Source organism: Chiloscyllium punctatum, chromosome 33, assembly GCF_047496795.1.
Source record: "Chiloscyllium punctatum isolate Juve2018m chromosome 33, sChiPun1.3, whole genome shotgun sequence".
Lineage (NCBI taxonomy): Eukaryota > Metazoa > Chordata > Chondrichthyes > Orectolobiformes > Hemiscylliidae > Chiloscyllium > Chiloscyllium punctatum.
The window spans coordinates 18582091-18598027 of NC_092771.1; the positions used below are offsets into that span (position 1 = coordinate 18582091).

The 15937-nt window shown below is 43.5% G+C and overlaps 1 protein-coding gene across 8 annotated transcripts in view; it reads right to left on the reverse strand.

The window, feature by feature from the left end:
* Positions 1-15937, reverse strand: part of cd276 (CD276 molecule) — a 350663-nt gene that overhangs the window by 52145 nt on the left and 282581 nt on the right. For all 8 annotated transcript variants that reach the window (XM_072553075.1, XM_072553074.1, XM_072553068.1 and 5 more), the window contains one exon: positions 5947-5982. In XM_072553075.1, coding sequence (XP_072409176.1) covers positions 5947-5982 — 36 coding nt within the window. The remainder of the gene's footprint in view (positions 1-5946; positions 5983-15937) is intronic.

Here is a 15937-nt window from a genome sequence, read left to right on the forward strand (position 1 = left end):
CTCTGACTAATGCACCTAACTATGGACAATTTGGCATGGCTAATTCACTTAACCTGCAGATCTTTAGAATGTGGGAGGAAACTGGAGCACCTGGAGGAAAACCATGCAGACACGGGGAGAACGTGCAAATTCTACGCAGACAGTTACCTAAGGCTGGAATCAAACCTGGGACCCTGGCACTGTGAGGCAGTAGTGCTAACCTCTGAGCCACCGTGCCACCCATTTGAGAGGGATGAGTGGTGCTGGCTTAAACTTAGGGTCACCACACCTCAGCCAAGGGGAGAGGTTGAGAAGGAGAGTCCTGAGAATTGAACCCATGCTGTTGCCATCATCCTGCATTGCCAACTAACCACCCAACCAATTGATCCAACCTCCCTCTCGATGGTACATTAACACCCAGACAAAGGTCTATATTTCAGGAAAACAGCAGGGTCAAAGTTAAATCAAGAAATCATGGCACTATTGCTTGCTCTTTGTTAAAAAAGAAAGTCTGGAGATTACAGGGCTGAGGAAAACCATTGGTCCACTGTTGTTAGTAACAGAGGTACCAGGCTGCGTTCCACATCAGTCAAAACCAGTTCACATTACAGCCGGACTGTCACTTTGCCTGCAATTCAATTCACCCTCTTCTCCCAACTAATGGACTATTCATAACGTAGACAGTAAACAGGGAGAGCCTTATCAGCATTAAGTTCATCTTTTGATTTGGAAAAGCATCTCATTGAGAATTATACTGACTCACATACACGTTCCAGAGTTCAAAGATTTCCATTAACTGAATTTCAATTCTGCTGTGAAGCTTTTGAAAACATTTAAATCAGATTTGCGCAGTTGACTTAATGATGAATAAAAGTAAATGCACGAGCAAGTTCAAACTCACCACTGAGAAAGCGGCAGTGAAAATGTTATTTGCCACTCACCGCTAGCTAACTGACTTATCCAATTAACCTTGGAGCTCTCCCTTTCCTCCTCTCAGGATATTGTCATAATTCCTTCAAAAAGATCCAATTTGGTGCGCACACATATAATTGGTGCTGGTTAAAATAGATTACTCAGTCACATCTCATTGGCAAATTGAGGTCCAATAAAGGACAGTTGAGTACGCTAGAGAAGAGACCGATAGGGTTGAGGGTTGTTGTGCAAACAAACAGCCGACATCTGGAACCAACTCCATAAAAGCGGAATACAAAAGTACAAGGTTTTCTTTCTCTTGGCTGTGTTTTGATTGGTTTAGCGATGAGGTGGTTGTGTCATGTTTCATAGCCACAGGCTAGTGCTCATTGAATGTGATGAAGAAGGATTGAAGGAAGCAGAAATGGAGTCCAGCAGGGACTGGTCAGGCTGAATGGTCTGCCTCTGTGCCATTGGGGGTAGCTTTAACTGTGGCGTGCCCTCTGGTGGCAGCTCAGGAAGTAGGGTGGCTCAGTGGTTAGCACTGCTGCCTCACAGCAACGGGAATCCAGGTTCGATCCCAGCCTCAGGTGACTGCCTGTTTGGAGTTTGCACATTCTCCCTGTATTTGCACGGGTTTCCTCTGGGTGCTCCAGTTTCCTCCCACAGTATAAACCAATGCAGGTTAGGTGGATTGGCAACACTAAATTCACTGCAGTGACCAGTTTTGTGCAGCCTTGGTTGGTGGGCCATGGAAAATGCAGGGTTACAGGGAGCAGGTAGGGGTTCTCTTCAGAGGGTCCTCAAAGCATACTCAACTGTCCTTTATTGGACCTCAATTTGCCAATGAGACTCGATCCACACTGCAGGGATTCTATGATTCCATGAAGTGGGCTCCACTTCCTCTCTCTCTTGCTGGTGAGGTGGTAGTGCCCTGCCTCTGAGCCAGGAGACCTGGGTTCAAGCCCCACCTACACTGGAGATGCGTCATAACATCCCTGAACAGGTCGACTAGAAAACATCATCTCCCATGGAGAGATGTGAATTTCTAACACTGACACACTTAATGGCATCCCTATCAACATCACGATGGCCACATCCAGTTTATTTGCACTTTGCCAAAACGAAGGAAGCTGGCACTAAGTGCTTTTTGCCGGAAACAAAACCGAACTTGCCGCTCTCATGCCTTGGGAGCTTTCGACTATGTTTTAGGTCAGTTGCCTGCTCTCACATGGAGGTGAAGCTGATTAACTGGTCCAAGGCATTAAATGACTATGATGTGTGCTGCAGCTGTCAGCATTTCATTTACAAAAGACTCATATTTCAGTCGACACAACATCGCATTGGATCCCATGATCCTTCATTACAAAACTGAGTCCAGATAAAAATTGAATGAGCAACACAGCAGGCCATTATGAGGCAACAATCGACTGGGGATTACAGATTTATGGCAGGCATTGACTAAGATATTTTCTACTAATCTACTAGAGGTCAACATTCAATAACAGTGTCAGCTCTTTCCATAAAACTGAACAAAACATCTCACTTTCTTTTTCATTCCATGAGAATGCGGCCATTGTTGGCAACACCAACCTTCATTGCCTATCTCTAAGCAAGGCAATGGCCAACTAGGCCTCTTCATAGGGCAGTTAGGAATAAACTGCACTAAAGTGCATAAAGGCCAAACCAGGCAGCGACAGCAACTCGCCTTCCCTGAAACACATTTGGGAACAAGATTTTTTTTTTCTTAATGACAAATCCAGATGGATCTTCATGAGCAACGTAGACCTTTCAGCCCAACCTCATTTCAAGAATTTCATTTAGAATCCTGGATTTGAACTCACGTCTCTGGATTACAGGTCTTTTAACATTGGCATTATGCCACAAGTAGATTATAAAATGCCAACTCTTGTATGCTCTGTTTAAATTATTCAAATAATTTCATAAACAAACAATCAAACAGTCATTTGATCCTATTAGGGCAAATGCTGAGACATTTACCCCTGAACTGGAGAACACAGGAACACACTCTCAGGATCAGAGACTACTTGTCTGGGACTGAGCTGAGGAGGTTTCTTTTCACTCAAGAGTTGAGACTCTTATGAATTCTCCATCCCAAAGCCTTACAGTTAAGACTGGGATCAGTAGTGTAATAGTAACATTGTTAGATTAAAAATCATACACCAGGTTATAGTCCAGGTACCTGACGAGAAGCAGCACTCTGAAAGCTAGTACTTCTAAATAAACCTGTTGGAGTATAACCTGGTGTTGTGTGATTTTTAACTTTGTCCACCCCAGTCCAACACCGGCACTTCCACATCTTTTTAGATTAGATTAGATTAGATTACATTAGTGTGGAAACAGGCCCTTCAGCCCAACAAGTCTACACCGCCCCGCCGAAGCACAACCCATCCATACCCCTACATCTACCCCTTACCTAACACTAGGGGCAATTTAGCATGACCAATTCACCTAACCTGCACAACTTTGGACTGTGGGAGGAAACCGGAGCACCCGGAGGAAACCCACGCAGACACGGGGAGAACGTGCAAACTCCACACAGTCAGTCGCCTGAGGCGGGAATTGAACCCGGGTCTCTGGCGCTGTGAGGCAGCAGTGCTAACCACTGTGCCACCGTGCCGCCCATCAATCTTTGTTAGATTAGTAATCCATAGTTCCAGGCTAATGTGCTAGAGACATACGTTCGAATCTCACTGTGACAGATGGTGAAATTTGAATTCAATAGAAGTGTGAAATTAAAAAAAATAGTTGGCCTAATGGCGACTATTAGCCGGAAATGATTTAAGGCTTGCCATTGCTAAATGCTCTCTCTTCAATTGCAGGGAAATAATGAGAACAAGTTTGGACCCAAAATATTTTGGCAGCAAGATATTCCGGCATCTTGCTGAGTGTTGTTCCATCTGTCTCAGTAATGCCCTCCAGGGAAGACAATCTGCCCACCTTAACTGGTCTGGCCTACATGTGAATCTCGACCCACAGCAATGTTGTTGACTCTTACCTGCCCACTGGGCAAATGAGGGGTAGGAAATAAGTGTTGGGCCTACCAATAGATTAGATTAGATTACCTACAGTGTGGAAACAAGCCCTTCGGCCCAACAAGACCACACTGACCCTCCGAAGAGCAACAGACCTCGACCCATTTCCCTACGTTTAACCCTGACTAATGTACCTAATACTACGGACAATTCAGCATGGCCAATTCACCTGACCTGCACATCTTTGGAATGTGGGAGGAAACCGGAGCACCCGGAGGAAACCCACGCAGACACGGGGAGAATGTGCAAACTCCACATAGACAGTTGCCCGAGACGGGAATCGAACCCGAGTCCCTGGCGCTGTGAGGCAGCAGTGCTAACCACTGAGCCCCCGTGCCGCCATAGATGCCCACATTTCATGAATGAGTTTAAAAAAATGGATTGTTGATCTCTTCAGGAATCAAAAGTTAAGGTGCAGTGGGCAGGAAAATGGAGTGAAGCCCAAGATCAAACATGATCACAGTTATTGAAGGATTAGGCTTGTTGGGCCAAATGGTCTAATCCTGCTCCTAACTACTAAGCTCTTGTGAAAACAATTCTTAATCGCTCCAACCTATCACCATAATGGAAGTTTCTCATCCCTGGATTCTCATAAATCTTTTCTAATGCCTTCACATCCTTCCTAAAGTCTGATATTCAGAGCTGGATGGAATAGTGCAGCTGAGAATGAACCAGTGCCTTTCACAAGATCAACATAATCTTCTTGCTCATGAGCTCCACAGTGCTATTATTAAAGCCTTGGCTCCCATATGTCTTATTGTAACTCTCTGAGTGTGTCCTGCGACCCTCAGTGACTTGTGAACATATATACTGAGCTCCCCGGGCTGCTGCATCTCCTTTAGAACTGTACCTTTTATAGCTGGATGTCTGGTGCTTTTTGTAAATCTAGTCCTAATCATATTGCCATTTACAGCATCTTGGTGTGTGTAGTTTTGTTGCAGCATTTCCTATATTAAACAGAGATTACACTTTTCAAAAAGTAAGTTATTAGCTGGAAATAACTTAAGATTTTGCAATTGCTGGGTGCTCTCTCTTCAAGTTCCTCGGAGTGACGATAACCGACAGCTTGTCCTAGACTTCCCATGTAGATGCGATGGTCAAGAAGGCACAACAACACTTTTTCTTCCTCAGGCAGCTCAGGAAATTTGGCATGTCCATAACGACCCTCATCAACTTCTACATGTGTACCAGTGAGAGTATACTGTCATACATAACGGCCTGGTACAGCATATGCTCTGCCCAGGACCCTAAGAAACTAGAGGAATTTGTGTGCACAGCCCAGACCATCACAAAAGCCAACCTTCCATCCATGGACTTACACTATTGTGGAAAGGCTGCCAACATCATCAAAGACCCCTCCCACCCCAGTATTGATCTCCTATAACCTCTTCCACCAGGCAGAAGATACAGAAGCCTGAACACATGCACCAGCAGGTTCAGGAACAGTTTCTTCTTGGCTGGAATTAGAATGGACTCACTAGCCTCAAATAATGCTGATCTTGCTAATGTTGATCTCATCTAGCTCACACCCTGTGCAATGTAACTTGCATGCTTCTGTCGCTGTCTTTTTGCTGTGTACATCCTTGCTTACTATGACCTGCTCCTTAACAAAGCTTTTCATTGTGCCTCGGTACACGTGATAATAAATAAATCAAATCAAATTGCAGGGAACTCAACCTGCATTTGACCCAAAAATAGCAATCAGGTTTCTACTTACATCAGCGAGGCCTATTCCCTGAATCAGGAAAGGCCTGAGGTACTCAAACAAAGCCACCTGCTCCATCACTGGTATTAAGCACTGACCACCTTTAGGGCCATTATTATCCCTTCATTTAAGCAAGGCCACACTAAATCCACTCCACCATCTATCATTACAAGTAAACAGTGGTCATCTGGGCAAGTTACCTCAGGAATGCTAACAGCATCGAGCTGTGGCTGATGATATAACACATGTTAACATAGTATGTACCACAATTAATATAGTTACTCGTTAACCTACCTGTTCTTGCTTCTGTCTCTTCTTCTGCATCGTCTTCTGCAAGTAAACAATAAGATTTATTTAGTTAATGTAAATTAACATGGATTGATGAGAATACTGATTGAAAACTAACTAGCTTAGTTCCGACCTACCAGATCATGCTTGAGTTGCAAGTGCTTGGTCCCTAAGTGAAAGTCACTGAGTTGTACCTCACAGGTTCAAAGAGCAAAGGCATTACAGCATGGAGCATGGCTTGTTGGCATTGATAAATATTCTATTGTTACTTCTGGACCTTAGAGTCATAGAGGTTACAGAATGGAAACAGGCCCTTCAGCCCAACTGGTCCATACCGCCCACTTTTCACAATTAATCTAGTCCCATTTGCCTGTGTTTGGTCCATATCCCTCCAAACCAATTCCATCCATGTACCTATCTAAGTGTTTCTTAAGTGACAAAATTGTACTCGCCTCCATCACTACCTCTGGCAGCCTGTTCCAGACCCTCACCATCCTCTGTGTTAAAAGCAATTGTCCCTCTGGACCCTTTTGTATCTCTCCCCTCTGACCTTAAGCCTACTCCCTCTAGTTTTAGACTCCCCTACCATGGGGAAAAGCTGTTGGCTATCTGCCTTATCTATGTCTCTCATGAATTTATAGACCTCGATAAGGTCACCCCTTGTCCTCCCACACTCCAAGGTAAAGAGTCCCAGCCTATCCAGCCACTCCATGTAACTCAAAACTTCCAATCTCGGTAGCATCCTCGTAAATCTTTACTGCACTTTTCTAATTTAATAACATCCTGTCTAGAGCAGAACTGCATGCGGTACTCCAAATATGGCCTTACTGACACCTTGTCCAGCTGCAAAAAGATGAATCAACTTCTTGCAATATCAAAAGGATGTTTGGGCTGCTCATTCACAGCTGTTTTAGCTTAACAAAAGCAGGCATAGTCCATTTTAGTTGGACTAAAACCCACACATGCTACATGCAAACGATGGCCACATTTGTGACGTTTAGCAATAGAATCGTCATTCTAATACTAATCTCTTCCAAAGACCTTTCACTGATAGGTTAGGACCTTGTGGCTAATTCTGGAACTTTTTTTTGTGTGAACCTCACTCATGGTAGAGTGGCTAAAATATTGGCAGGAAAACAACAGAATTCAGCTGTTAAACATTTCTTCACATTTGGTTTTTGCTGGGCTGCCACCTTCCTCACTCTCCCTTATGAGACAGGAAACACTTGGTCTTTCAGCTTCTATAATTCTTTCAATTCTTCACAGGCTGTGGGTGACACTAACCTGGCCAGCATACTGCCCATCGCTAATCACCCAGAGGACAGTTAAGAGTCACATGTAGCCCAGACCAGGTAAGGACAGCAGTTTCCTTCTCTCAAGGACATTAGTGAACCAGATGGGTGTGTACAAAGGTGGCAACAGTTTCATGGTCATTAGACTCTGAATTCCAGATATTTATGGCATGGAAATTCCACTATCTACTACAGAGTGTTTTGAACCCAAGTCCCCAGTGTGTCTCGGATTAATAGTCCAGTGATAATACCACTAGGTCATTACTTTACCTGGCAGCTTGGCTTTATTCATAATGGCAACAGACATGACAAATCCGTGATTAATCCAGACATGACGAGTTGAAGACTGTACTAATCCAGTGTATCAAAATCAATCCTAACTTACTGTATTAAGTACTCAATGAATTCATAGAAGGGACATTTGGGAGGATAGCTCTTAGTAAAATGTATTTGCTACAAATTGACATTATTCCTTTGATTGTAAAGTATTTTTGTAGCTTCTCTCCCCCTCAGCTCCTCAACATGGTGACTCAAGCCAGGGGTAGGAGGCAATCTTCCACCTTCTGGTATGTCATGTTCCTGGTTAATATATGGCACTCTGACCTCGAAGTCAGAGGTTCAAGTCTCAGCCTAGGACTCGAGCACAGAAACCAAAGCCAACACTCACCTGACAAGAACAAATTATCTTATCTTACTACTGTTTGTTGAATTCTGCTGTGTGAAAATTAACTGCCATTTTTCTTGCACTACAGTGACAAATCTTAGCAAATGTTTTATTGGCTTGAAAATACTTTAGGATTTTGGATAGGATTGTGGATGTGCAGATCATTCTTTTATTCTCTTTTTTTCAAACCAGGAAGAGTTTTAATAGTTAACTCTGAACCTGCCTTCAAACTCAATTACAACTGGAATCACAGGACATCCAGAAGAGGCAATGGTTTCCAGTTTCATTTCCTCTCACTATCTCAATATTGTCACGATCAATGTCATAATTCTCTGGCTCAGCTAACTAAACACAGAATGGGCTCCAAACATTGATGACCGTAGGTCTACACCATTGTGACTTACACAGTTACTTATTGAGTCATTGCTGTCAAGATCTTTAAAGATCCCAGCACAGCCACATAGGAAGATCTCAATCAGATGCTTCTTTCACCTATTTTATGCTGAAATCAAGGATTTCCCACACCCATAATTCAAACTAGTTAGTTAAATCTTTACAGTCTTAGGATTCAATTAGAAAGGTGGGTACACCATCACCTGCAAGTTGCCCTCCATGCCACATCAATTTGAAATTACATTTCGTCTCGGTCGCTGGGTCAAAATACTGGAGCTCGCTCCTTCACAACACTGAGTGTGACTACACCATGTGGACTGCAGTGGTTCAAGACAGCAGCATCCCCTTTCTAAGGGCAATTTGGCCAGGCTATAAATGCTGACCCAGTCAGCCAAGCCCACGCACCGTAAATGAATTCTTAAAAAAATGTACAGCATCTGTATGCTTCAAGGCACCTTACAAGAAAGTGAAATGCATTCACTATTGCAATGTATGAAACATGTCAGCCAATTCACACACAGCAAGTTCCTGCAAACACTAGCCTGACCAGGACATGATCATTCTGTTCAACTGTTATAGTGGAGGGATAAATATTGGTCAGGACACAGGGGCTTTACTTTGATGCAATGACACTGGATCTTCTACATTCACAGCGTGAGCAGATGGAATGCCAGGAAGGGCAGTCCCTTTAATTCCTTACCCAAATGGTGACATCACCTAAAGCGAAGCCTTCCTTCACTAGTGCAGTGGAACGTTGACTTGGATCTTTGTGTCTCAACTCTCTGGGATGGGAACTGGAACTATGATGAGCAAAGGCTAAACAGGTTGGGACTCTAATCACTGGATTTTCGAAGAATGAGAGGTGATCTCGCTGAAACATATCGGATTCGTAAGGAGCTTGACAGGGTAAATGCTGAGAGGATGTTTCTCCTCATGGAAGAGTTGTGGACCACAGGACACCATCTCAGAATAAGGGGGCACCAATTTAAGACTGAGGAGGAATTTCTTCGCCCAGAGGGTTGTGGGTCTTTGGAACCCCTTTTCACAGAGAGCTGTGGGGGCAGAGTCCTCATGTATATTTAAGGCTGAGAGAGATAAATTCTTGACTGATCAATTGGGGAATCAAGGGTTACAGGGAAAGGGCAGGAAAGTGGATGTGAAGTGTGTTGGATCAGCCCTGATCCTGTTGAATGGCGGAGCAGGCTCAAGGCACTGAACGGCTTCCTCCTGCTCCTATTTCTTATGGTCTTAAGGCACAGGTAGCTCCAATCAGAGTAAGCTACATTCTGGGAGGTAGTGAGGACTGCAGATGCTGGAGAGTTGACGGCAGGCTTGGCATAGTACAGTCTTCAACTCGTCATGTCTGGATTAATCATGCTCTTGTTATGTCTGTTGCCATTATGAATCATATCATGGGAAATACATCTACATCTACATAGGGCTGTAAATGCATACAGACACACATGGACAAAAGTGCACAGGACAGGGCAGGTGTAACCCTGGATTGGTTTAATTGTTTCTCCCACTTGAATATTTATCAGCTCAAGAATGAAAATAAAGTAGCACTTGAAGAGAAATGCTCACTTGATAGGAAACCCTGGCAAAATAAAGATAAGAGAATCAATTAAATCCAACGATCAGCTATAAATATCTTTAAGATTAGACTGCACACCGTCATTATTACCAAGCTTAAACTGCATGTGTATTTTCAGTAAATGTAGCCAAGGAGCTATACGAGCAGTTCTATTGAAATACAGTCACTGATAGATTGTTCTATAAACGGTGGAACAGAAAGTATTGTTCCAGTCAAATATCCTTTCAAGTTATATGGAGCACGGTGAAAAAAATGATCACAACTGCTTGGAGCTGTAACAGTCTGAAACATCCTGACCAGTCTCCTGACTAATTAATGATCCAGATCGTTTGGACAGCATTGACTCAGAGCTCACTTACACTGCTCACAAAGAGTTCGGCGACCTGACCCTATTCGAATTTTCAGCCAGGACGTCTGATGGAGGGAGGGATTGTGGGAGGGAGTAATGGAGCCGTGAAGTGAATGGATAAGTGTATGGGACCCAGGTCGGGTGAGGGTTTAGTAGGGTTGGGTTGGGGGTGGTCGAATTAGTCGGGGGGCCGGTGGGGTGGAGTTGGTTGAGGGGTGATGGTGTACCTAGTTGGTTTCATGCAGAATACCCCAAACAAGCCTGTTGGATTCTGAAAGTCAAACTTTGGATTCTGACCTGGAACTTCTTTCTGATACCACTGGAGTAGAAATTAGCCATTTGGCTCAGCAAGTCTGCTCTGCCATTCATTGAGGTCATGGTCAACCTGATAATCTTCAAATCCACTTTCTTACTCTATCCACATAATGGTTAAAAATCTGGTTATCTCCACCTTGTACATGCTGAATAACCCAGCTCGTCACTACCCTCTGCAAAGTAATTCCTCCCCATTTCTGTTTTACTTGGGCAGTTCCTTTTTCTGAGATTATACCCACTGGTCCTAGATTCTCCCAAAAGGGGAAATAACTTCTTGGCATCTACCTTGTCGAATTGAATGGAATTTATTGTCACGTGTACTGGGGCACAGTGAAAAGCTTTGTCTTGCAAGCAATACAGGCAGATTTCAGAGTTAAATATAGATAGTAAATCATAGGCATACGTGTTAAGAGTTTGTGACTCCATTCAGTATTCTAACAACAGCAGGGTAGAAACTGTTTCAAAACCGGCTGGTGCATGTGTTCACGATTCTGTACCTTCTCCCCAATGGTAGACGTTGTAGAAAAGCATTACCAGGGTGGGATGGATCTTTGAGAATGCTGGTGGCCTTTCCTTGACAGTGGGACTGGTGGATGGATTCTATAGATGGGAGGTTGGCCTTTGTGGTTGTCCAGGCCGAGTTCACCACTCTCTGTAACCGTCTCCAATCTTGAAGGTACAATCGCCATACCAGGTAGTGTTACATCCAGACAGAATGCTCTCGATGGCACACGTATAAAAATTGGCAAGGGCATTTGCCGTCATGCCAAATTTCCTCAGCTGCCTGAGGAAGAAGAGACCTTAGTAACCAGTACATCCACATGAAGAGTCCAAGAAAGATTGTTGTGGATAACCACTCTCAGGAGCTTGACATTCCCCACTCATTCCACCTCTGTGCTGTTAATGTGTGTGTGTGTGTGTGTGTGTGTGTGGGGGGGGGGGGGGGGCATGAGTAACATCCTGCCAAAGTCAACAATAAGTTTCTTTGTTTTGCTGGCATTGAGAGTTAAATTGTTCACAGTGCACCATTTTTCCAGGTCTTCCACCTCCCATCTGTAGTCTATTTCGTCGCCATCTGAGATTTGATCGACTATGGTGGCATCATCAGCGAACTTGTAAATGGCATTCATCTGGTATTTGGCGATGCAGTCATAGGTATACAGTGGGTACAGTAGGGGGCTGAGTATGCACTCCTGGGGGGCTCCAGTGTTGTGTGTTAGTGAGGATAAAATATTGTCCACAGTCTTCACTAATTGTGGTCTGTGGGTCAGGAAACTGAGGATCCAGTTGCAGAGATTTGGGCTTAGTCTGAGATCACTATGTTTAATAATCAGTCTCGAGGAGATAATAGTGTTGAAGGCTAACTGTAGTCAATGAGTAAGATTCTTATGTAGCTGTTCTTGGTGTCAAGATGTTCTAGGGAGGAATGAAGGGCAAGCGATACGGCATCTGTTGGTCCGATAGACAAATTGGAGTGGGTCAAGAGTAGGGGGGAGGCTGGAGTTGATTAATGCCATGAGCAGCCTTTCAAAGCACTTCTTGAGTACTGAAGTTAGGGCCACTGGGTGCATGAGCCTTCTTAGGCACGAGGATGATGTTCGCCCTCTTGTAACAGGCAGGGACAGTGGCCTGCTGCAGGGAGAGGTTGAAGATGTCCGAGAAGACCTCTGCCAGTTGTTCTGCGCCTGCCCTGAGTGCACGGCCTGGTACTCCATCTAGTCCTATCGTTTTCCTTGGATTCACATGAAGGAAAACTGATCTGACCTCTGATGTAGTGACTGTTGGGATCGGTTCGTCAGGACCTGCCAAGCCACTGATGAATTTTGTATGTTTCAATATGGTCTCTTGTCATTCTCCTAAACTCCAATGAGTACAGACCTGACCTATTTAACATCTTCTCATAAGAAAATCCTCCATTCCTAAGGATCAACATGTTGAGTCTTTTCTGGATGGCCTCCAATTCCTTTCATTAGATAAAGAGACCAAAAATGTTCACAGTATTTGAAGTGTGGCCTGACAAGTATAGTTCGACCAAGACTTCACTATTTTCACACTCCATTCCCTTTGAAATAAAGGCCAACAGTCCATTTGCCTTCCCTATTGCCTGTTAATCTTGTATACAGGTGAGGCTTCTTCTGGAATAATGTGTCCAGTTCTGGTCGCCCGGTTATAGGAAGGATATCATTAAGCTGGCGAGGGTTCAGAACAGACTTACCAGGATATTGCCGGATATGGGAGGTTTGAGTTATGAAGAAAGGCTGGATAGGCTAGGACTTTTTCCACTAAAATATAGGAGATTAAGAGGCAACTTTATACAAGTTTATAAAACAATGAGGGGTACAGGTAGAGATAACTGTAATTGTCTTTTCCCTAGTTTGGGAGATTTCAAGATTTAGGGGGCATACTTTTGAGGTGAGAGGAGAAAGATTTAAAAAGAAGCTGAGGGGCAACTTTTTTACACAGAGTGGTCACTGTGCAGAATTAACTGGTAGAGGAAGTGGTAGATGTAGGTTTGGTTACAACATCTAAAAGACATTTGGATAAGCACAAGAATAGGAAAGGTTTGGAGGGATATGGGCCAGAAGCAGGCAAGTGGGACTAGCTTAGTTTGGGATTATGCCGAGCATGGACTGGTTGGAGTGAGGGGTCTGTTTCCGTGCTATATGACTCGATGTGCAAGGACTCCAAAATCTATCCACCTTTGGATTTCCTACCACAATCCAAAGGTGTCCAGGTTAGATGGATTGGCCATGTTAAATTGCCTATAGTGTCTAGGAGGATTAGCCATGGGAATTGCAGGGTTTATAGGGAGGGGATGGTCGGAGAGGGATGCTCTTCAGACGGACGTGATGGGCCAAATGGCCTGCTTCTACACTATAGGGGATCTATGATTCCATGAAGGCATCTCACCACTGCCTTCTGAAGGGACAATTAGGTGATGGACAATCAATACTGACTCAGTCAGCAACATCCACACCCCATGAATGAAAGAGAAAAAAAATCTCATTTCTGCATTTCCAGTCACTTTTTGTACAGTTTCTCCAAGCAGATTTTCAGCAGCAATGAACAAAAATGTGTTGCCAATTTTAATACAATAGAAAATGCAGGTCCTTCTGCAGTAAATAGAGAGGTCAGCTAACATTGTGATTGTAAACCATTTGCTACAATGAACAGAATACAATGGTCTACAATTTGAACTGCTAAGTATTCAAATTTTTCGGTTGTAACACATACTAGGAAAAGTCTTTGCTTTTGATTTTGCTTTTCCAGCATTCGCCAGAGTACTGCTTAAAAAGCTGTCATTGTTTTACACTTCACATTTCTGAACTTCACGTCAGTGGAAAAGCAATGTTCCTTTGCTGTTTTATCACAGGGTGATACCTGAGAGGATGTTTCACCTATGGGAGAGATGAGAACTGCACAAATAAGAGGTCTTGCTTTTAAGATGGAAATGAGGAGATTGTTTTTCTCTTGGGGCTGTTAGTGTGTGAAATTCCGCTCGCCCAGACACTGTTTAAGGACAGCTCATTGAACATAGTCAGGGTAGAGTTAGACAGATTTTCATCAGACAAAGGAGTCATGGGTTGTGGGTAGCAGGCAGTCAATTAGAGTCATACAGCATGCAAACAGACCCTTCAATCCAACTTGCCCATACTGACCAAGTTTCACAAACTAAACAAATTCCACTTACCTGTGTTTGGCCCATATCCATCTAAATCTTTCCTATTCATGGTGCTACCCAAACATCTTTTAAACATTGCAACTCTTCCTGCATCTACCACTTCTTCTGGCAGTTCATTCCACATATGATCCAATCCCTGTATGAAAAAGTTGCTTCTCTCACCTTAAAAATATGCCCCCTTGTGTTGAATTTTCTTCATCCTAGGGAAAGACTTTTGCTAGTAACTTATTCATGCCTGTCATGATTTTCTAAACCTCTGTAAGGTATCCCTCAACTTCCTACGCTCCAGGGAAAAAAAAAGTCCTAGACTATCCAGCCTCTCCTTATAACTCAAACCTTCTATTCCTGGTAACATCCTGCTAAGTCTTTTCTGATTTAATAATATCCTTCCAACAGCAGGGTGACCAGAACCGTACACAGTACTCCAAGTGAGACCTCATCAACGTCCTGTACAACTTTAACATTACATTCCAATTCTTACACTCAATGATCTGAACAATGAAGGCAAGTGTGGTAAATGCCTTCTTAACCACTCTGTCTACCTGTGATGCACATATGTCCCTGAACCCTTGGGTCTGTCTGTTCGATAACACTACCCAGGTCCCTACCATTAACTTTCAAGAGTGTAGTGCTGGAAAAGCACAGCAGGTCAGGCCGCATCCAAGGAGCAGGAGAATCGACATTTCGAGCAAAAGCCCTTCATCAGGAATGTAACTGAATAAGGCCTGCCTTGTATCTTTTACCAAAATGTAATATCTCACATTTATCCAAATTAAGTTCCTTCTGAAACTTGTCAAAGGCATTGCTCAAGTCAATATAGACACATCTACCACTATACCCCATCAATCTTTCTGAAGTATCATTGAAGTTGAGATCACACTCAAATTGGCCAAGGATCAGGGTTCTGTGAGCCAAGTGGCCTTCTCTTGCTAAGTCCCACATTCCTTAGTTAAACGTAAGTTGTTAAAACTTGAGTCCTCCCAAACCTGATGTCAAATACATTTGGCAGCAAAAACAGAAAGCACCAATCAATTAACTGAAGATATCATGAAGGAGGAGAAGGTGAGGACTGCAGATGCTGGAGATCATTCCTGAAGAAGGGCTTATGCCTGAAACGTCGATTCTCCTGCTCCTTGGATGCTGCCTGGCCTGCTGTGTTTTTCCAGCACATTTTTCAACAACTGAAGATATCATGAAGCCATGTTAAGAAGCCAATCACCTTGACATGACACTGGGAATAGAGCATGGAATTCTTCTCTGAATATGATATGCGATCCCCAATCTAATCACAGTATTTACAAAATTCTACATTCATATAGGCCCTGTCGTACTGGACATCCCAAAGTACTTTACAGCCAATTAAATTATTTTCAAGTATCACCATTCTCATACAGGAAATGCAAAAGTGAATTTGAGTACTACAAGCTCCAACAAACAGATGACGACACCATGGCGATGGCACGTGATATTTGTTGAGGGAAATAAATTGCCTGCTTCCTTGAACTAAACTCCCTTGCTCAATTCAACAGTCCCACCCAGAGCCTGCAGCAGATAAAGATGGCAGCTCACCATTCGGTTATTAAATAAAAACCAAAAGAACTGCAATTCAGAAAGAAGAACAGAAGTTGCTGGAAAAGCTCAGCAGGCCTGACAGGGTCTGTGAAGAGAAGTCAGAATTAATGTTTTGAGTCCTTCCTCAGAGTTTAAT